The 23,214-nt window shown below is 51.2% G+C and overlaps 2 protein-coding genes across 2 annotated transcripts in view; both read right to left on the bottom strand.

Moving 5' to 3' along the window:
* Positions 1-20,853, bottom strand: part of ATP6V0D1 (ATPase H+ transporting V0 subunit d1) — a 36,864-nt gene extending 16,011 nt beyond the window's left edge. The window contains exon 1 of the mRNA XM_063111116.1: positions 20,643-20,853. Within this exon, the coding sequence (XP_062967186.1) occupies positions 20,643-20,772 (130 nt within the window). The 5' untranslated portion in view covers positions 20,773-20,853. The remainder of the gene's footprint in view (positions 1-20,642) is intronic.
* Positions 20,854-21,649: 796 nt separating this feature from the next.
* On the bottom strand, positions 21,650-22,419 carry AGRP (agouti related neuropeptide). Its single transcript, XM_063109077.1, has 3 exons — positions 22,290-22,419; positions 22,057-22,130; positions 21,650-21,832 (listed from the first exon to the last, which is right to left on the bottom strand). The coding sequence occupies exons 1-3, from the start codon at positions 22,417-22,419 to the stop codon at positions 21,650-21,652; spliced, it is 387 nt and encodes a 128-aa protein (XP_062965147.1).
* Between the last annotated feature and the right edge of the window lie 795 nt (positions 22,420-23,214).

The following is a 23,214-nucleotide window of genomic DNA, read 5'->3' as shown; positions in this document are numbered from 1 at the left end:
GTGATGCCCCTCCTGCTATACCCCGTCAAGAGAAGAACGCCCCCAGCCTTGAGTCAGGTGTGCTAAAGGAGATGGAAGAGGGTATGTGGGAGGGAGTGGACGGAGGGGTGTGCAAGTCACTGGAGTGAAGGCCTCCTACATGCATCTCTGGGTGGGCAGGTGGTAAGTAGTACTCATGTCCTCTGTGGCGTCTGGGCACTTATGGAGTGGACTTCAACCTCCTGAGGCCTGTGGGAGGAACCTGCTGCCTTCACCATTGCTCTACCATTCACATCTACTTTTTCCCATGGCTAGCCAGAAGGGGGTAGAGGAGAGGGAAAGGTGGGGCAGGGAGAAGCCACCACCTTCCTGCTGTCCCCCACGGCCCCCGCTGCCTTTTTGCTCAGGAGATGTATGCACTCGCCTATGTCCGCAATGAGCCCTTACTGGGGCTCTATTCTCCCCCATCCCCACCACAGTCTGGCCAAGCCCCAGCTACTCCTGGAATAAAGCATGGGCAAAAGAAGGTGTGCTTTGCTCAGTAATACTTGGGTTGTTGCAGTAATTTTTTTTTTTCTTTTTTTTTTAAGTTTACCAGTAACGGGATCCTAACCCCAGACTTGGTGTTGTCAGCACCACATTCTCCCAAGTGAGCCACAGGCCAGCCCTTGTTGCAGAATGAATAAATTGATCATTCGGTTGCTACAGAAAAATTCTTAACTGTAGTCAGTGGTCATTATCTTAATAATATATTTGCCTGTATTTCATCCTTGAGCTGGGGCAAGTGCACAAGTCTTTTTAAAAGAAATGTGGTTTACCTGCACAAAATAATCAGTTTTGAGAGATTGTTAATGCCTCTGAAGTAGTTTTTGTGGGTGTGAAACAAATGATGAGAATATGAATTGGTCCCTCTTATTATAGTAGTGAAATGAAGCCTACTTAATTTATCAAGACATGTTCATGCCCTGATTTTATACACTTGCATCTACCAATAAACACTGCGATACTTGGGAAAAAAGTGGGCAGGGGGTTCTGGCCCAAGCCCAGCAAGTGCCAAATGTCCACTAGGGGAAGCTGCAGGGCAGACAGAGCTGGGAGCCAGGGCTGGAATATGGTGCTCTGGGTCAGACTGTCCGGCGAAGCAGATGCCAGACCAAACCAGTCCATTTATCCGGGCAGCCACTGCAGCCAGCAGAGAGCCCTTCTCAGGCCAGGAGAGCTCTTCCTTTTCAGCTCACAGTCTGGGCCTGGAGGCCAGGCCAGATGTATGGGGAAGGTCCCAGGGCAAAACCCAGTCCTCTGGATGCAGCCCTTCCAGCCAGTGGCCCCATATTCCCTGGGACAGTGAATCTGGGCCCTGGACCCCAGCCTCACCTCCTAGCCCCTACCCTCCAAAGCATCCAGCTGGGAACCAGGTCTCTGTGTGCACAATGCCCTTCTGGACTCTGGCACATGGTGCTGGGAGGCTCTCCCCAAGAGGAGTATACTGTCACCTCCCACTCAAGGTCCTCATAAACTCTCCAGAAGTGTGAAACTTCCTCTGCTCCAGCCTCCACCCTTGCTCTACATGGCTTCTGTCCTTGGGAAGACTAGCTCAGTAACTTCCCCACTGCCAAGTACCCTCTCTCTTCTTCAGCCCACAGTGACTCTCCATTCAACACCTGGCACTGTTCAGGTGGGAGTCCTCACCCCAACATGAGGGGGGCAACCCAGACTCACAGACCCATTCTAACTAGAAACACACAGGTTGTGCAGTGTACTCATCCCCATGCCAGGAGCAAGACCCTGTGTGCTGGACCTACTGGCCATGCCCATTCCACAAACTCAGAAGCAAGAAATCACATGGAACATGAAACTTGTCTGGGATGTGGACCAGGCCTCCTAGATTCTGTCCGTCCCCAACTTTGGTCTCCTTTCCTCCCCCACTCTGCACCTCCTTGTCCACATTTGCCCACAGCCCTTGGCCCAAGAACAGCCCTTTCAGATGGACTCAGCTACTCAGACAGACTTTAGTTCCAGAAGAGCTGTCAAGTAGAGCAGTGGGAAAGGCCAGGAATGCCCTCTCCCTGCCCTCAGGGGCAGACTGGACACTCACTGCCCACCTCACAGTCATGAAGTTGGACTGTCACGGCTCAGTGACAAGTCCTCCTAGCAACACTTGTGGTATCAGCCTTTCCTAGAGAAACTAAGGATGTGTGCGTGTGAGTGAGGAGGGCAGAGCTGAGGGGTGGGCTCTCCTTTACACGCCCCCACCCTGGGGCGTAGCACGGGCCTCAGAGCAAACACTCCTGTGCCTTGGCTGCTGCATTCTGCTGACACTGCATCTGGGGAAGCCATGGCTCCAAGAACTGTTGGAACGCAGGCAGCCGGGTGGTTTCTGCTGGCGTTTGTCAGCTCAGAGCAAACCCTGGAGAATCTACTGAGAATCCTGCCCAAGAACTGAGGAGTCTTCCTTACCAGGAAACTCATTTTTAAAAGCCCCCAGGGACAATGTCAAAGGGCCGTTCCAGATCACTTTCCCTGGCCAAGTCCCACATCTCTCTGTGACCCAGAGAAAGGGGACAGACTGCCAGCCAAGAAGACAACTTGGAGGGAGGCAGGCTAACTGATCCCTTGGCTCGCCCACAAGGGGACCACACAGGGCTTCTAAACCAGCTCTGACCCTGTTGGGAAAACCTGGTGCCCAGACTCAGTGGCTGGTAGCCCCAACCCCTTGAGACAGTCTTAACCAGGGCTAGGACATGGCCGGTTAGGATGCCCCCTCCACCCCAGCTTCCTGCTCTCTCTGAGGGACACGGAGGAGGGGATGTGACTGGGGGCAGGATCTGAGCACAGGAGGAGAGACCTGGAAGTTGTAGAGAGCTTCATGGGAGACCCAGCCATGTAGCCCTGGCACAGCCCCCAAGGGTAGCCAAAGAGTGCAGGGGCTCTGGGAAGGCACAGGCTAGTTCTGCTCTGGGCCTTGGGTTCAGCAGCCTCACAGCCTTGGTGACAGCCCCTGAGAGGTCCAGACATGCCCAGGCCGAGACATGAGCAAAGTTCTGGTTAATATAGACTCAGGGGACCACTCTGGTCTACCCACAAGCCCAGCTGTCTACCCCAAATCCTCCCACCCGTGGCCCAGCACCAGGAATGTCTGGTCAGCTTGGGATCTCTCACAGCAAAAGACTTCCTCAGAGGCTGATTTCTCATGTTCAAGATGCTGTTGCTATCAGGAAGTTCTCTCTGCAGTCTGACCTAAAGCTCACCTCAGAGAAAGCCTATCTACTCAGTCTCCCAGTATCTCCAGCCTTCCCTTGGGGCCTTGGGCTTGCTTCTCAGCACCCCTCCCCAACCCTTCTTATACCTCTTCTGCTTCCCATGTTCTTGTCCCTGATGTGCTAGCATTCCCCCAACTCCATCTCCTGTTGCCATCCAGGCCTCCTGTCCCGCATCTTGGCTCCCAAGTCCACTTTCCACACCATCAGCAGAGTGAAGTCCTCCAACTCCAACGTGTCATCACCTTTACCCAGCGGCCCCTGAGGCCCTGGAGCTAGAGCTCTGCCTCCTCCCCTGTGAGGCCCCATGCCCTCAGCTCTAGCATTGCCCCAGCCCTTGACTCTTTAGTTTAACAGGACTATTCTCTGGCTAGAGCCTCCTTCCTGTGAGCTGTGCTCTTAGCAAGTGCTCCAGGGAAGTCCACAGCCTGCCCTAGAGAGAAGTACTTGAAGTGCAGGAAACAGGGCTGCTTCCTCAGGCCCAGCTCAAGAAGCTGTGTTAGGAAGACACACCCCCAGCTTGGAAAGTGAGAGTCCCGCCCTCCCTCTTCCACCGGGCAGCACTGTCCACCTTGAGGTCACCTGTGTCAAAGGCCACTGCCTCAGCCCAATACCCACCCGGCATGGGTGTTCCTCCCAGTGTTCGGCAGGCCGCACCAGACTCAAGCAGGCCCCATAGCTTCCACCTGTCCCCCATCATCCTCTGCCTACTCTTAATCTGCTGTCTCCTAGGCTAGACCCCTCAGCAGCAGGGCCCTGGCCCCAGCTGGCACTCTTACCACCCTAACCCCTGATTAGTAGGGAGCAATGGAGACCCCCAGCCTAACCAGTGCTTTCTGTGGGACAAAGTATGGGCTTGGAAGCTGGCCCCAGACAGGCCTTTAGAAGTGGCAAGTGGGAAGCCCTCCCCCACCCCATGTCCTGAAACCATTTCCAGATCCTGCCAATCCTGAAAGGGATCTCTCAGCCCTTCCAGAGCTCCCAGTGGCAGGTAGCACATGGCCTCTCCAGCCCCCAGGCCTCTGCAGTTCCTCTCCAGGGAGAAAAGAAGGAGAGTCCTGGCCCATGCCAGGGATTGGTCCCACATACCCCAGGGGCCCAACAGGCATGGACGCAGCCCCTGGCCCAGCACAACATGCGAGGCAGTCCCTGCTCTAGACTCACCCATGGCCTCATGGCCCACAAAGGGGTCCTGCTGGCCAGCTGGCCATGGCAGAGTGTGAAAGGACAGTGTGTTCCCAGACTTCACTTCTGCTTTTCCAGAGGTCACTTAACGACACTCTCCTGGGGAGCTCAGGGGTTTTCAGGAACTGAAGTGCATTGAATGAAGCCAGATGTGAGAACATGCTCCCTAGAGCCTAATGTGCCCACCCTGCCATTCCCTGCAAGGGTGGCAGGGCCTTGGAGCCTGTTCTACCACTCTTCTAGGCGCAGGTGAGGGATCTGCTTGGAATGGACTGAACCTGGGCTCCACCTCCAATCCTATGACTTCCAGCAGCACAAAGCAGGAAAACTCAGATGGACAGATGGCCAGGCTGGTGACCCAACAGGGCCAGAGCTGCCCTGCCCCTCCTCAGTGAATGTGCTGGGCCTGAGCCTCCTCCCTAGGCTTGGGGGGTGGGGAGGAGACCTCTTTTTCACATCAGCTCCAAAGCAGATGCGCACACTGGCTGGCTGGGTCTGCAAAATCAGAGCAACACATCTGGAACTCTCAGTGTGGGAGCCACAGCATGGAAATCATTAACCCTGGGTTTACCTGGGGCCTGCAGCTGAGACTGAGTGTCCTCTTCAGTCCCCAGGCCTCTGCCATGCCCCAGCACAGGCTCCCTGCAAACATCATGTTAACACCAAATGACTGATTAACTCTGAGTTCCAACTCCTCCTATCAAATGCCAGCTCTTTCTCCCCTTCCCCACATGCCACCTGCCATTCCCATTCCAGAGACTTGGCACCACCACCTCTAACAGGGATGTCTATGGCCCTTTCCCTAGCCAGTACAGGCCCACCTATCATCCATCAGCTAATCTGTGCCATAGACCCAGCCCCCTTCTGCAGACCCATTTTGCCAGATCACTGGTTTCAAGATATCACTCCTTAGGCAGCTGAGTGGGGTAGGGGAGAGAATCTGGGCTTTAGAGCCGCAAGAACATGCATTTGAATTATGTCCCATAGCCTGGCCCTGAGCAGCTTGTAGAATCTCTCTGGACTCAGAATCCTGGTTGGTTGCCTGTGAAAGGCCCTGCAGTTCCAGCTTCCAAGGACACCCACACTGATACGGAACAGAAGTAGTGGTATACAGAGAGAACTGAGCATAGCATGCCATATGCCATCTCTTCTGGCAGACAGACTCCCACCGAGAGCTTCCTGGCACAGTGGCCTGTGTTCTCAACTCCAGGCTGTCCTACTCCTCCACAGAATGCCCCATGTCCCTCCTCTCCATGGTCTGTCCCAACCCTTCCCCAGGGGCTGTAGCATGTCCTCCTCCCTGTCATTAAGCCTGCAGGGAACCTTATGCAGCACTAGTATGCATCCACACAGGTCCCAAACTGCTTGCTATCTCCTGGGGAAAGGAAGAACAGGGCTGGCTCAAGATCCAGGACTCCTGTCCCCAAGCCCACGTCTCACCTTACCTACCTGCAAGACCACAAAGAGCTCTGGGCAGCCCCAGGGACCTGGATAAGACCCAACTCTATACGACCCACCATACCCTGCACCGTAGATCTAGGGTCTCAGGAGCAGGCAGAAGGTAGTGTAGCCCAGAGGAGCTCTTGCTCCATGGGAAGCCCCCAGGCTGTCGGGCCAGCAGTCTCGGGAAGAACCTGGAGTCTATTGCTGGCACAGCCACATGCAAGTTACTGGGTTTCAGCTGGTGCAAGACAGCCCCTGCAAGAAAGGGCAGTAAGTTTTCCTTCCATGGTCCCTGGACCCGCATTTGTTTCATGCTGGAGGCCTTTCAGTGAGGTGAGGCATTTGCAGCAGGGGGACGGGGCTGATCCACTAGGGGACAATGGCACAACCCACCAGCTACATCAGATACACAGGTCAAATGGGAGGTTCACCCCCCATGACCAGGAGCCAGTAGGATGTCTGCCCGGATTTACCACCCCACTCCCTACTCCGGGACAGATGGCAGGTAGCGAACGGCACAGCCACATTTAATTACCCTCATACTCTCAGGAACACCTTATCCCTGTGACTGGGAGAATAAAAGCATCGCTCACATCCCATGAGGAAGTCAACTCATGCACAGTCAGGAGGGTGCCAGGCAGGTGACAATCCCATGTGCCAAAGGGAGGGGCAGAACTGGTTACTGCTGCACCCAGGGCAAGTTCCAAGAAGCTCTCCTCTGACCCAGAGGAGATCCACCAGGACAGCCCCTCAACAGGCCATTCCCACCCAGGCCCTAAGGCTCCATGGGACTGACATGTCTCAGGGGACACAGGGCTTACAGGGCAGCTTCCCTATGTTCCCTGGCCGCAGCCCAGCCTGAGAATCAGGCGACCCAGCCTCACCATGGAAGGTAGGAGCCACACCCTCTTCTGCTGCTGCCCTGAACTTTGACCTTGAGCAAACTCTTCTCCAGGTTGCCACCGCAGTTATAGAACCTGCAAGTTGGAATGAATCCAGGACTGTGAGGAAGAGCCTATTTCATTTTCCCAGATATGAGTTTGCCTGGGTATGAGTAAGAGAGGTAAAGCGGTCTGGCCTGGCCAGCTTCCAGGCAGCCCAGGGAAGGTCAGCTGTGGCAGTGAGTTGTACATGTAAGTTGGACCCTGTCCATGTCTAGCTCCTGGCTCTGCTGGACGGTACTAGCTAAGCAATCCTGTCAGTCCTTAATGCAGGCTTCTGTTCTACAGGCACAGACTTCTGGAAAAAGGACATGAAGGAAAGCTGGGGCTCACTGGGATGGGGTGGAGGGCAATCCTAGGGATCCCCAGAGGTTGCTGTTTTCAGTGAGACTAAGCCAGGTCAGGTTGAATCCTGGCTGGAGCATCCTGCCAGTTCCACAGTGCCTAGAGCCAGCCCAAAGGAGGAAATAGGAAATACTCATTTTGCTTTGACCTAGGCACTAAGGATGAGATCACAGGATCAAGTCTCATTGGGAGCTGTGAAGCCACTCAGCTCTCAGCATGAAGCCCCATTCCCTACAGCTCCTGGAAAGTGGACAGAGCAGCCAGGCAAGGAACAGAATTGCTCCATCCCCTACCCATGCCTGGCAGAGCCAAGAGGCTTGGGCCAGGCAGGAAGGTGGCAGGAATAGTAAATTCTAGGCTGGTCCTGCACAGCACCCCCAGGACCCCTAACCCACCCTGCCTTTCAGCGCTCCCCTCTGCCATCCTGCTCAAACGCCTGGAGGGACACCTGCAGGTGCAGCAGTAACAAGCCAGAGTGAGCACAAGTATTGTGCACCTGGGATGGCCCGAGGAGGGAGACAGTCATCTTGGGAGCCTCATAGCAGAAGCTAGTCCAAATGATGGTTGCACTTATAGGGTTTGGGGTAGGGGAAAACAAGTGAGCTGCAACCCATGACCTGACAGCCTCAGAGCCCTGTGTGCCAGGTCTTGGGTTGTAGCTCACCTGTATTCCTGACTCCAAACCCTGTAAGCTCCAAACTAGATCCCATGTGGCAAGGGCTGAGGGAACAGCAAGCACCACAGAAGCAGGGCCTCTTTCCTCTGACCACTCCTTCCTGAGTTGGGGGTCAGGTACACAAAGGCATCCTTGAATGAACATATGAAAGCATAAATGAAGGGAAAAAAACCCAAAGGCTGTAGAGTGATTGGACACAAGGAGCCAAAACAGGTGAAAGGAGACCATAAGTAAGCCCTTAGACCTCACCTGGGACCCAATTTTCCAGATAAAATAAGAGAGTTAAATAAGGTTACCTCCAGGGGCCTGACCAGCTCTGACACTGATGTGACCTGGTTAGGCCCAGATCACATTGACTCCCTGCAAGCCCAGCCCATGAGGCTTGGGTACCTGTGGAGCAGCTTTAGTGGAACTGATGGCAAGTGCAGGGGAGGCCCTGGGGCTGTGGAGCCTCTGAGTAGCCATCAGAGTAGGAGCAGGAGCAGGCAGTAAAGGCTGAGATGCAGCAGCAAGAACACCATGGATGACTCCTCAGAGGGGAAAGCCCCGTCTGACAGCCAAACATGAAGCCTCAGCTGAGGTCAAGGCCCAAAAACGTTGCCTGAGTGTCCAAGGGAGGACAAGGTCCAGGCAAGTATTCAAGACCGCAGGCCAGAGTTCACCAGGAAAGCAGTACACAGCACGCAGTCAAGGTTGTCCCCTCACCCCCACCTCTTTCCCTTGCCACAAGTCTGCCTGGCTGTCCTTAGGACACCCACATTCATTCAGGGGCAGCCCAGCCCCGCCCCCTGAGCACTACTCCACAGCCCTTCAGAGGAGCTGCAGGGGTGCTAGGTGCAGACAGGTAGGGCAAGTGTCCAGGCTATGTGATAGCAGCTGAGCCTACTAAGTGGCCCTTCAAGGCCTTGCTTTTCTAGCCTCTAAAAGAGAAGGAAGGCCATCATTCCAGTGTGGGATAGACTTTAAAAAAAAAAAAATCAGCCAAGGAGTAGGTGTTGGATAAGGCAGATGACAGGAAGGCCAATGGAAAGCCCCCCAAACTGGAGTACAGGGTAGAGGAGAGTTGTGGATCACCTGATAACAATCCCATTCCCATCAAGACTGTGTGGACCTACAGTGCTTACGTGGAGTTTGGCTGCCTGGTTTGGGCCTCTCCCAGAATCACCCTGCACACATATACCTGTATGTGCCACACACACTCCTACATGTCCCTCAGAGTGTCAAAGGAAGTTGAGAGGAGAGGAGTCTGTTCTGAGGATGAATGTTCTCTCTCCTGGAGGGACCAGAGTGGCAGGACAAGAGTGGGGACCACTTGGGGAAGGGCATGCTTCTGGAGGCCTGAAAAGCATGGCCCTGACCCCAGGCAACCCCAAGCTCCTATCTGGAGCCCCCAAGACCTCATAGCTAGTTCATAGCTAGCACACTATGTAGTAGCTGCTACTCCAACTCTGAGAGCTGCTAGCATGACCCAGGTGAGGGTAAATGAGGACAGCCTGGTGGTCAATGCTGGAGCAGGCTGCATCACGCACCAGGGCAAACAAGCATCAGGAAATGTCTCCTGGCCTTTCCCTTCCCAACCCAGAAGCTGGGGTACAGGGAGATGGCAGGAAGAGACGAACAGACAGGAGACACTAAGCCTCGAGCCCTAGCTAACTGGAGAAGGCCAACTGGGACTTGAATGAGGGAAGTAGTACCCAGGGCACAGTCCTAAGGGACAACAGCCATGGGCTGGTGCTATGTAGAGGAGCAGAGAAGAGGCAGCTTGGCTGACTCATAGGTCGTCACACCCCCTTCCCAAGCTCTCCAGCAGCACAGTGATCCTGGTGCGCCCCCTTGTGGCCAAAGTAAGGAAGGCACTGTCAACTGTGAAGTGCCCAGCTCCTCTGGGAAGAACTTGCTCCAGATCCAGTTCAATCTCAACACATCTCTCCTCTTTAATCACCACCTCAGACCCTTGGTCTCTATCTCCTCTGGCATTAATACATGGGGGAGTGGAGCTGCAGACACCTGAAGAGCCATGCAGGAATGTGTCAAAAACATGCACAGGCCCAAGGTGGTCAGGAGCCTGGGAAAGCCAAAACAGAGACCAGGTGGGCCTGAGTCTGGTCACAAGGAACTGGTCTGCCTTGAATCAGTGAAGACAAAGTCTTCTGAGGAGCTAGGGTGGAGAGGATGTGGAGGAAGCCAGGGCATCCTCGGCCCTCTACACTCTTGTTCCCCAGCTTAGCCAGACCCTCCCAAGTGCCTACTTCTCTTTATCCAGCTTTCAAACTCTTTGTCTCTACTGCCTAGTGTGTGCCTAATAAAAGCAAGTGCTGAATAACTCAGAAACAGGACAATCTGTGACACAGTACACCCCTCCAGGATGGGGACCTCAGCTTTTCCTCCCCGATACCCCAAAGCCTTGTACCCTGACAGTACCAATAAAGAGTTGTCACTCATCCAATCATATAAATATTTGAGCACCTACCCTCACTAAGACCGTGCTGTTGAATCCTAAAAACTTGCAAATAAATGATTTATGTTTCATTTTACAGGTGGGCAAACATGCTCAGCATCAACACAGCTGGCCAGAAAGGGAGCCATGGTTTGCCTGATGCCTGGCCCCACAAAGAACTCAAGAAAGGTCCTGGCAACCCAGAGGGGCCCTAGGGCCGAGCAGGCACAGACAACTTACAAAAGAGACCATCGCATCATGTCCTTGCACCTGTTCATTCTTGATGCAGACGCTCCTAACAAGCTGGAGTGTGTCTGACTGCTAAGCCAAAAGCACAACAGCAGCTACAAGTTAGAAAAGGAGCCTGGGGTGCTGTAGCAGTCACCCCAACCACAGCAAGAAAGGTGAGTGGGTGTCCTGATAGGGAGCCAGAGGCAAGACTATAGAAGGCAGATCTGAGCCCTCAGGGACAGTGGTTCTGTTCCACCTCATTTCAAGTCTAACAGCCCTAATGCAGAAGAGACTCTGCTTTGTTCAGTGTATGCTACTTAAGAAAGCAGGGAAGTCAGACTAATATACTCCAGAAGGGTTTTATGTAAGATGTTTAAAATAAGGTGTTGAGGCATTTCTCTCTCTGCCATCAAGAAACAGTCGTCATCCAGAAAGTCATAATATTCAAGGGTCCTGGATGGCTGACATTTGCCTATGCTGAGGCCACCTCAAAAGGCACCAGGCACGGGCATAGGCACTGGCTCCACCTCAGAAACCAGGCCCAAGAAATTGCTGAGTAAGTCCAAGAAAAGGTGTACGTTATCACCCACCCAAGCAAGTTCTGACACGACCTCCTGGAGCAGGGCTTGTGAAACAGGGGTTATCTGTTCTTGTGTGGATGGTTACTGACTTGACCATAAATAGCTTCCCATACAATCAGGCTAAAGTGTATACTAGTGTAAGAGGTAATCAGTGAAGGGAAAGCAGAAGCAGGGATGTGGAGGAAGAGACAAAGAAAAGAGAGGAAAATGGCCAGGTGAGAGGTCACCTGCCCAGGGAGGCTATACCTAGACAGAGGCCCTGGGGCTCTGGCCTGGGTGACATGAGAAAAGTCCAGTCCAACCCTGGTCTCAAGTACCCTCTAGACTCTGAGTCTTCAGGTATAAAGAGAAGGGGCTTAATAGGGGTTGCCTAAGACTCAGACCAACCCTTCAATGCTGTGAGACAAAATCTGGAAGATGAATGCCTCAGGCTCACCAGCTCAGGTCTCAGCTTGGATGGATATTGGATGTGGGTACCTTCTCTTTGCTTACTGTATGCTCTAGTTTTTCTTATTTTAAATGTCTTTATTGGGTGTTTTAAAAAGTTACATTTGGGGTACAGCCTGTGGCTCACTTGGGAGAGTGCAGTGCTGATAACACCAAGGCCACACATTCAGATCCCTATATAGGGATGGCCGATTAGCTCACTTGGGAGAACGTGGTGTTGACAACACCAAGTCAAGGGTTAAGAGCCCCTTACCAGTCATCTTTAAAAAAAAAAAAAAAGAAAAAAAAAAGTTACATTTGGCTGGCCATTTAGCTCACTTGGGAGAATGTGGTGCTGGCAACACCAAGGTCATGGGTTCAGATCCTTGCACTGGCCAGCTGCCCATTCACCCCCCACCCCCAAAGTTATGTTTGTTCACTGAGATACATTTACACAATGGAAGAGTACATAAAATAAATACTGAAATGTTCCCCCCTCCCAGCGTCTCCAATCTCTCTCCCAGAGGTTGTCACTATGGACAACTTGGTGCCCATGCTTCCAAACACTTGTCCATGTACTTGTCATCTGTATTCTACTAAAATGGGACTGTTATATGTTATGCTCTGCAACTTTCCATCTAATGATACATTTCTAAATCAGCCCTTATGGAACTTCATGCTTTTGAGCACTTGCTAGTAATTCACTGTAAGGAGAGACCATGGTTTATTTAACCATACCAGAACTATGTCAGTGGATATTCTGTTGGTTCTAATAGTTTGCTGTTCCCAACAAGGAAGGCATGAACACCTCCGTACATGCTATCCTGTGCTGATCTATGTGATACAATCCTGTGAGTGGGGTTGCAGGGTCACACATTGTATATACATGCAATGTTTTGACAATGTGGTAAAATTTTGTCCCCCAAAGGGTCTTCACCAAGTCATCCTTCTATCAACTTTATTTTGGGAATTAAAAAAAATTATATTTAGTTAAAATGAAAACAAAAAACCATCATGTCCCACAGTTATGAAGGAAGAGTCATGGCAGGGATCTGAAGGGAAATCCTTGGCTGTCACTCTCCCTGCTCCACTTGCCAAATTAGGCTGCATGCCAGGTGTCCTCATTAGGCCGAACTGTGTCCACTTGGCCCACAGTTAGGGCTCTCTCTAGCCTCCTGGCAAGACTCATGGGCAGGATTCAGCTTCTAAGGAAGGCTTGCCCTGGCTGCAAACCAACAGATGGCCAGGCCTGGGCCTAACTGCTGCCAGCCAGCGTCCTGATGACTTCCAGATTGGTATCTTAGTGCTACTTCCCCGCATGGCCACTTCCCTGCTGCACTCCTCCCTCAGACATCTGAGACAGAACACCTCCTCTTCTATCACCCATCCACACCCTTTTTCCTCCTCTGGTGGCCCCCACCTCAGAAAGAGCCCCAGCACCCACCCAGTCATTTAGGGAAGTCAGAAGCCTGACTTCTAACCCCTCTCACCCCATATCTAAAAACACTGGCCCAATCTTGTGGGTTTTGTCCCCTAAGCCAGTCTCTGAGCCAGTCCTTCAACCTCCCTTATGCCACTCCTGCCTTCGTTCAGCCCTTGTTTTGTCACCAGGACAGCTATAAGAGCTGCCAGCAAGTGTCCTGCTTCCAGTCTGGCTCCTACTGAATCCATCCACAGAGCTTCAGAGCAACTGTGCATACCACCAACTCACACCCTCTCCACAATTTCTCCCCCTTAATGCACTGAGGGATCATGTCCAAGCTGGCTCATGGCAGCAAAATGCTGAACCTCCCTCCTGCTTATCCCTAGCCTCCATCTCCACTCCAGGGCCTCATCTTCTTGGGCAGCAGCAGCAAGCTGGAGGGGAGCAATCAAGGCAGCAGGCTGCCAAGCACCACCAATGACTCATGCCAGCTCATCAATTGATCACTGGGCATCAGAGTCTCTTCATGCAGTGGTGCCTCTGCCCAGGGCACTCAGGACAACATGGATCCTTGCTTTAGTCCGTTTTGTGTTGCTATAACAGAATCACCTGAGACTGGGTAATTTATAAAGAAGAGAGGTTTATTAGGCTTACGATTCTGGGACAACTGCATCTGGCATGGGCCTCAGACTGCTTCTACTCATGGCGGAAAGTGGCAGGCAGCCAGCGGGTACAAGCAGATCACATGGCAAGAAGCAAGAGAGAGACAGAGGAGGTGCCAGAGTCTCTTAAACAACAAGCTCTTGCGGGAACTAATAGAGCAAGAACTCCCTCATTAATCTCCCCTCCCCCAGGAAGAGCATTAATCCATTCATGGATCTGCCCAATGACTCAATCAGTTTCCAACACTGCCACATTGGAGATCAAATTTCCACATGAGTTTTGGAGGGGACAACACATCCAAAGTCCATCAATCCTCAAACATGGAGAGAAAAATTTCAGGCATGTGTGGGGCCCAGGCTCTCATAGCTCAAAGACTTGATGTGTTCATTCCTTTCCTTCCACAGTGCAAACTCCCCTTGGATTATTGCCTTCTGCACGCCCTTCTCCCAAGGCCCCCTGAGCTCCTCTCTTGCTTGTGGTCTCTGGATTGGCAGGACTGTGTCATCTCTTCCTTTGGATCACATCTGATTTTGGGGAATTTAGAATTGAGCTAAGCTCATCTTGCTATTGAAGCTGTGGTCATCTAATTTCACCAATTCAGTTTTGGCTATTTACTCAGCGCCAGGCCCTGTGTTTACACTTCACAAACATCTCAGAAAGATCCTATTATTAATCCCATTTTACGGCTGAGGATAAATGACTTGCCCAAGATCACAAAGCCAGTAAGTGGATGAGCTGGGATTAGCTCATCAGTGAGTTCTGCTCCAATTGTCTATACATTGTCTCCGCCCATCCACTGCCATCAGCTTCTCACCCCACCTTCCTCTGTTCTCATAAAGGTCACCCAAGACCTCTGAATGGCAAAACCAAATGGAAGGCTAACTTTATTCCAATCTCTTGGCCATGTTTAGCATTCACTACCCCCTTCTTTTTCAGGTTCTCCTTTGGAGCTACCCATATCTCCAGGGATGTCTTTGGACTTTTTTGTCAGTACCATCTTCTTTCCCTTCACTTGCTTAACTGAAGCCCTTCCTGGGGGAGGGTCCCATCTGTGGCCTGTACTCTTCTGATTCTATGCTTTCTCTTAGGGACCTTGGCCACACCTCTATCTCAATTCCCCAAGGTGTCTCTAAACTCAGACCTCACACCTGAGAACCAAAAATAGCCTCCACATCTCCACTCAGATGGCTCACAGATCCCTGAATCTCATATCCTCACTTACCGCTTCTTCAACCTGTTCCTTCTCCTACATGCCACCATCATTTCACTCTGCCACCTGCACAGTTCTCTAAGCCAGAGATGAGGACATGAACCTTGACTCCTCATTTTCCTCAGCCTCCTTATCCAACTCTCAAGTCCTTTCAATTCCTCTTCCTAAAATTCCCCTACAATGCTCCCAGCCAGTGCTGAGGACAGGCTGCCATCATCTCTGCCCTGGATTACTGCAAGAACCTGCAAACTGTTCTTCCCACCTCCAATGTGGCCTCTACCTCCTACCCACTTCCCAAACTGCACATACCTTCTAAAGTATAAGTCCAATAATTTGTATTCAGGACACCGCAGTATCCCTGCTTTCAGGACAGAGCCCTTTCTATGGCTTTTGTAATTCTTCAAGAGCTGATTTCTGTTAAACTTTTCAGCCACATGCCTAACCACCCTACAATCAGTCTGTGCTGAATGACTTGCCACTCCTGGAAGATAGCACCAACATTTGCAGCTGCAGTTTCATGTGACTGGTGATAGGCTAAGCCCAGCCCAGAGTTTCTCTTTCTTCTTCCCACATGAGAATGTCTCTTATGAAATAATGTTGAAATGCAGAAGGAGACGTTGTAATGAACAGAAGACAAGTGAATCAGGGCAGAGAGAGATAAAAGTGTTCTAAAAGACAGTCAGCACATCACACACGTGAGCACTTCAACCATGGCTCCCTGAGTGTCTAACTCATTAGCTGAGAAAAACAATCCTCAGGACCATCCAGTCACATGGAAATTCAGAAGATCACAGGGCTCCTCCTCTTGAGTGTTAATTACATTTCTTTATAATAGGAGATGTCCTGACTGCTCTAAGTGTCAGGTAGAGTCCCCCATTAAATTAGAAAACTGGCATTCTGGTATTTATCAGTTGAGATGCAGCTGCATAATTCAGCAAGCAATTTGCTTTTCTGTATTTTCCATGTTTGCTTTTTTGTTTTGTTTTGTTTTGGTGAGTCACTGGTTGTATTTTCTAAGTTTCTGAGAAAAAGGGGCGCTAAACTATATGTAGAAAAAAAACCAGAACACTGACCAACCCAGTAGTAATGAGAACCCCTAGGACTCAGATTATGGTCTCTAAATATCATTTTCCAACAATTAGAACCAGGTCTCCCAAGAGAAATTATGACTCTAGGTCTGGGTCAGATGTTCAAGATCAGATGAGAACATATCCGTATTCCAGATAGCAAGGAAGCTCTCAAAGGCTTCCAAAAAGGCTTACAGGAAGGTGCCAAACACACTTGGTAGCCACTTGAACGAGTTTCCATTGGCCAAGAGACAATTTGAGCATCAATAAGGTTAATCAACTGAAGCACAACAAATACATTAAACCCATTAGTGTGTTATGCTACTAAACCAACCAACCTCATTAGTCGTCTTTGGAGGATGTTGGAGAACCAACTCACTATTTTGAAAGTTGGTAAATATGAGAAGGAATCAAGCATTTATCCTAACCTCTCCCATACAGACAGTACCTCAGGATAACCAAGTAGGTGATTATTGGAAGTTTTCAGGTATAGAAGTATTCAAGCTAGCAACTGCAGAAGGAAACACGGAATAAAAATGTCACCATTTTGCACCCCTGATGAAATAATGGTTCTAGTCAATAAGTTTCGATGATTCCTTATGTCACAAAAAGAGAAACAACTAGGACAACTATTTCTCCAAATGGAATACAAACATAACCTAAAAAAGAATCAAGCCAGACTCTAATCAAGCCTCTAGATTTAACTACTAATTTACAAGGAAAACAAGGGAGAGAGGAATATGTTAAACCATATGGCAGGGACGTAATATGCAAAATTGAGATGAATGGAGAATCTATAATCAAGTGATCCAACTTCATCAATAATTAAATAAAAAGGAAAAAGAGAGAAACTAAATATTAAAGTACTTGAGAGAGTATCAACCAATTGAAATGTATGGATCATATTTGGATCTGATTGAAACAAATATCACATAAAAAAATTTGAGGCAATCAGAGAAATTTGAATACTAGATGAATATTTGATTATATTAACAAATTACTGGGTATTTTTAAAAGAAGGAATAATAGTATTGTGGTTATTTTTTCTAAATAGTCATAACCTTTTTCAGAGATGCTGAAATACAGCTGAAATTATATGTTGTTGTCTGGGATTTATTTTTCAAAAATTTGGGAGTGAGGAGGATAAGGAAGCTATTATTGAAACAAGATGATAATTGTGGTATCAACAAGAATTGATAATTGTAGTTAGGTGATTATTACTTCTGGACTCATTATACTATTCATTCTAATTTGTGTATGTTTGGCCATACCCCTAATAAACAATTTTAAAAAGAAAAAAGGAAGGTGAAATTCTAGAGGGTGGGAATGGAGCCTACCTCACAGTTGAATTCCCAGTATACAGTCAGGCAAATTAATAGCAATAATTTTAGATTGAACCCAGGGAAAGAGCTGAGAGTTCAGGCCTAGAACTGTAGTAATGCCTGAAATACCCACTTGGCTCTCGTATGAGGCCCAGCCTACTGGAAGGCTTTCAGGAAGTGTTTCGTGTATGAGCCAACACACACTTGAATATGAAGTAGCACTACATGTGTCCCTCGTGGTCTGAAATACATTCACTCAGTCACATCCCACAAACCCAAATTCAGCAGGCCTCTCTGGCAGATGGTGCTCTACACCATCACTATCTCTGTCCTCATAGCCAGTGCTAAGGGCTTCCTCACCCAGGCTCAGCCTGAAATTTTTTTTTTTTTTTAAACCAAGAGTCTGGATTCCCAGGATATTTGTACTCTCATCCTCAACACCCTGCCACTTGGGGCTCCTTTTGGTCTCTCTGATTGGCCCAACTATTTCTGCCTTCATATGCTGGTCTCTCTGAAATACTCTTCCTCCTACCCCCCAACCCCAGCTCTCTGAATGGCTTGCTCCTTCTCATTCTTCACATCTCAGCTAAAACATCCCTTCCTCAGCAGGACCCTAACCAGCCATGCTCTCAAAAAAAATGTTCTCTAACACTTCTCCACTGTCCCTTTCACAGGTTCATCCTTAACAGTAATTATATATTTAATTTTTTTTTACTTAATAATAACAATAATAACAGCAGCTAACACATTGACTGAGCACTTACCATGTGCCAAGTTCGTGCTAGGCACTTCATGTGGGTTATCTTGTTTAGCCTTCATAACCATCCCCAGGAAGTAGATTTCATTTTACAGATGATGAAACTCAGGACCAAGAGGTTACATACCTTGCTCATGGCCACCAAGCCATGAAGCAGCAAGCCCACATTTGTAACCACTATGTTACACTGACCTCTTAATATTTTCCCCTGCCCCAATGATCTCCACCCCCCATTCCATGAGGGCCAAGAGAACATCATTCAACAAAGTATCTCAGCCCCTATCACAGTGCCTGGTATAAAATAGGTGCTCTGTAAGGATAGTGGGGGGCTGTCCAGTTAGCTTAGTTGGTTAGAGTGTGGTGTTATAACGCCAAGGTCAAGGATTTGGATCCCCTCACCAGCTAGCCACCAAAAAAAGGTAAAAAAGAAACTTCTAGGAAAGCAGCACAGACAAACACTACAGGAGTTGTAATGAAGTGGAGGGGCTGACATTCTAGCCTAACATGGCCACAGAGACTTTCTAAGATGAGGTGGTACTGGGGCTGAGCCTCGAAAGGCAGGAATGAGAAGGGAATCGGGATGAGAAGGAAGCAGAGGGAACGCAGGTGCAAATAAAACTAAAAACAAGTGCTACCATCTACCTAGCACTTACTCTGTCCTGGGTTCTGGTCTAAGTATTTCACACATTGTAGCTTCTTCTTTTTTTTTTTTTAAAACAGATGACTGGTAAGGGGATCTTAACCCTTGACTTGGTGTTGTCAGCACCACACTCTCCCAAGTGAGCTAACTGGCCATCCCTATATAGGGATCCGAACCCATGGCCTTGGTGTTATCAGCACCGCACTCTCCCAAGTGAGCCATGGGCCGGCCCTCAAACTGTAGCTTCCTGACATCTCACAACCTTTATGAAATAGGTGCTGTTAATACACCAGATGAGGAATTCAAGGCCCAGAGGTATTCAACAACTTGTCTAAGGTAATCCAGTCATTGGCAGGGTTGGGATTCAAACCCAGGTTTACCTAACTCCAAAGTCCATGACACTATGTGCACCAAGTGCTGGAGGGATGGCTTGTGTGAGGGAGAGGAATATGTATGAAAGAGCAAAAGATCCCTGAATGCCACACTAATCTGGACGGTGTTCCACAAGGGTGGAGGGCATGTGCTAAGTAGTGGTAGAGGAAGAATGACCTACCATGTTTATGGAGGATAATGGAGGGTCTGTTAGGAAGATGAGAACTCTGTGCCCCCAAAAGTTCTACAGGAGTGCAGGGAGCAGCAAGAGTGAGGAAAGCCAAGAAGAGAAACAAGCCATCCAAATGCCAGTTGATGACCAGTGGTGTTCACCTTTACACTTTAGCAAATAAAGATCTTCTTCAAGTCGCAGTCAGTCCACAAAACTCACATTAAGTGCCAACCATGTGCTAGGCCCTGCCCCAGGCAGCCTTCCTGTGTTTTTTCTCCTTTTCCCACAGTGAGGTCAATCAGATTGCTGGCAGGCTCCTACAATACAGCACCCGAAAGTGCTCTCCTCTCCTTCCCCAACACCACTCACATAGGGTAAGTAAACAACTTTTCTTGCAGATTTATGTTAAAATCACAAAATCTACAATTACTGTATTTCAGCTTCAGTAAGTCAAGGTATTTTAAAGGCACTTTACTGGTCTGGTTTGCAAGGTAAACAGTAACTCATTTTTTTCTTTGAGCTCACTTTTAACCTCAATAAGTTTTGATAAGAAAATCTTCTCCAGTGGGTGAATCATCTGGACATCTTCTCTGTCCAGCTAGCAACCATGAGGCTATCAGTACCTCTGCTCAAGAGTATCACTTGGGGGTGAGATGGGAATTCACATCCCAACCACCTGGGTGGCGAGGGGTGGGGGGGGTGGAGAGGAAGATTGGAATTACGGACATCTCTAACTCAGCACATTCGTTACAGCTGTGCCTCAGGGAAGCAACCCCACTTTGGAGCTGTATGCTGAGAGAAAAGGGGAACTCAGCTTCTCATGACTCTTGGGCTAAGAAACCCGGTTCCCAACAGGCATCCCCCCTCGCTGAGGGAGTGAGATTCATGAGCCAAATACTTGTGAATGAACTTGTACACTTGCAGGGTCACCCCCTGCTCTCCCAAACACTGCCTTCAGGAGACACTGTGCAGCCAGCGGTTCAGAGTCGGGAGTAATCTCTCGCTAAGCTGGCTCAGCAATTCCCCAGGAAGGCTGATCCCGCAGGCCAACGAGAAGACACATTGATCTCAAAGGCCTTGGTGTCTGGCGGGGTCGGGGGGTGGGGGAGGGAGACTTCTTCCACTTAGCTTCTCTAAACGTTGCCACGGGACAGCTCTCCGGCTACGACAGAGTAAAGAGGCTTGTATGGGCACACCTCGTAACGGCCACCACTTCCAAGAGACCCCCTGCTTTCACACTACACGGCGAACACAACGGCGGAAGAGGCGGCCCTAGCAAAGGCGAATCACTGCTGTTCTTAAAACCTTGTATGCGTTTGGTCCGCGCCAAGCCGAAGCTAGAGGTAGATCCCCTTCCCGCGCGCCCGCCATCAGTCCCCGGATTCCCAGAGAGGCCTCTCAGGCCCTTCGAGACCCCGCGCTCCCGACTTCCCGGCCCAGACCTCGGAACCCTCAGGCCTGGGCCGGCCTACATCCCGGCCTTTCAAGGCCCCTCGGCCCGGCCCCGCGGCTCACCCTCGAGCGTCTCGCACTGCACCAGGTTGAGGTAGTCCGCCTGGCTGAGCACCCCGGCCTTCAGACCACGCACCAGTCCCTCCAAGTAACCATTGTCTACGTTGAAGTAGAGCTCCGGGAAGAACGACATGGCTGCTGCGGGGGCGGCGGGACCGGAGAACCCCGACCGGCCGGCACGCAACGCAACTCCAAGATCAGCTGACTACGCGGCCGCAGCGGGCTGTCAAGCGTGTCAGGTGACGCTCAAGAGCCTCACGTGACCATAACAGGCGGGGCTCCGAGCGGCACCCGGCTTCCGGGTGGATTCGAGAGGAAGCGTTGCGCAGGTGTGGGCTGGAGACAGCCTTCTGGCGCCTGCGCATTAAGGGGAGGCATGCCTCCTGCGCCCTGGCGTGGGAGCCCCGTGAATGTGCAAGGCCGGCCGCGAGGTGGCGCTTGTGGCCGCAGGGTTCTCTCGGGACCTCTCTAGCTTTCCGGGGTTTGCTGCACCTGGTGTTGCTGGGGCCGACGCGATAAAGATGGGAGTGGGTGGTGCTAGTGCTTGGAAAGATTTCGGGCTCCTGTCAGCCTACCGCCAGAGGGAAACTGAGGTCCAGTGAGGGGCGGGCTTTGCTGGAGGTCACACGTCGAATGAGTCGCAAGCAGGCCCAGGAGCCTAATGCTTATTCGCCAGCGGGGCGTTACAGCCCTTACGCCGCGCTGCGCCCCGCCTTCCCCGCATTTGTTGTACAAGACGCTCGAGGGCTGAACTGCGGCTCGCCTCTGCTTTCCCCAACCGCGCCTGGCCCCTTTAAAGCGTGCGTGTATGTAACTCAGGTGATGGGGTAGCCCAGGCCCTGGGGTAAGGGCGTGTTTGGTTTCTTGGCTTGGCGACACCCCCACTCCTGTCATGAACCCTCCCCCCCATTCTACTGCCACGTTGGAAATAACCACAGCCTTGAGGTTGGTCCCATCCTTTATTCGCATCACCTTGCCACTACCCCAGCCGCAACCTCGAAGTGGGCCAGCTAGGTGCGGCTGCAGGGGTTCATGGCAGTACCCAGCTTGCGGCAGTAGCAGAAGGCGTTGAAGAAGCGGCAGTAGCACGTGGCGCACGGGTCGCAGCACGGTACCTGCTGTCCCAGGCAGGATTCGTGCAGCCGTACGCAGCGACGCGGGGAGCGAGGCTCGCGGTCCTGCGGGTCTAGCGCCTGCAGGGGAGGCAGAGCAGGGAAGTGGGCTTGTGCCTCCAAAGACAGCGCCAGAGACCTCACCTGCCCGGATCCGATCCGTACAGGATGGCAGCGGAACTTGGAGAGAGATGGTCTAGACGCAGGGTTGGCCCTGGTGAGGGGGTCCGGAGGCGGGGAGCGGGAATGGTACCTGATGCCCCCTCCCAAGGCTTGCCGCCTTACCCCTTTCCCTGAGCAGTTACCTCTGCCAGGGCCTCGGCCTCCTGCAGTAGAGCCTCTTCTGCTTGTTCTGCAGTTGTCCTCTTTAATGACAGGCCTAGGTCAGAGGATGTAAGGTCAGGACTCAACCATGCACAAAGCACCTACCTCCCAGGACTGGGACTGGGAAGGGAGAAAGAGGGCTTATACTGGACAGGACAGTTTGTGTCCAGAGGGTGTCCAGGCCTCACCCCACCCCACCCCTGTCCACACTGACCTGGGAGCTCTGGTAACAGGACCTCGTCAGTCCTTCCCATGTCCTGGAGGGGGGCCAAGCCGAGCTGGGCCCCCTGAATGGCGGGCAGTGCCAACAGCAGGGCACAGCTCAGCAGCACTGCAGTCGGCATGGCCTGGCCCAGCAGGAAGACCCACCACTTAGTCCCTCCTTATCCTTGGAGTAGCCTCTAGGGACCCAGAGAAAGGCCCTCCAGAGGCAAGTCCCTGCCCAACCTGAGGACTTACCTCTACTTGCTGATTCTTGCCTAAAGAGTTCCTGGCCACCCCGTGCCCTTGGCTTATATGCAGGGTCTAATGAAGGGCCCACACGTGACTGCTCCCTGCAGCCAGGGCATAAGGGGCCCTCCCTGGAGGGTGGGGGCACAATTCAGGCCTCAATCCCTGCAACCTGAGCCTTTGTGTCGTCTACAAGAGGGATGCCCATCTCTGATTTCAGGTGAGGTTTCCAGGAGCCAATTTAAGTTTAGGAATAAGATGGAGTGTCCAGGGCCCCAAAATTTCCACAAGACAGGGACCAGGGGGTGGGCCAGGCTGGAGCCATTAGCAGTAACAAGGCAGGCAGCCCTGAGAGCTTAATTTAATTTGTGGTCCCAGAGATGCTCACTCAGAGCCTACGTGGCATCTTGTTTCCTTTGCTTCCAGGAACTTGGCATCAAAGGGGGTGATGGGCCACTGGATGTAGTGGGGCAGGGGTGGGGTGCAAAATCAGACCCTGGGTTTCTTTGGGGAGGGGTGGAGAAGGGAGGGGAGAAGCCCACCTAGCCAAAACCAGGCCTTCCTGACTGCATTCCTGGTCCTGCCTTTTCCCCCTTATCCCTCCAGGTTTCTCCAAGACCCATACCCATACTCCTGTCCCCAAACCCCTTTCCGCCCAGGGTTCCTGGAAGCTAAGGAAACAGAAGGGA

Source organism: Cynocephalus volans, chromosome 10 (genome assembly GCF_027409185.1).
Source record: "Cynocephalus volans isolate mCynVol1 chromosome 10, mCynVol1.pri, whole genome shotgun sequence".
Taxonomy (NCBI): Eukaryota; Metazoa; Chordata; class Mammalia; order Dermoptera; family Cynocephalidae; genus Cynocephalus; species Cynocephalus volans.
This window is presented reverse-complemented; position numbering and strand designations above follow the sequence as displayed.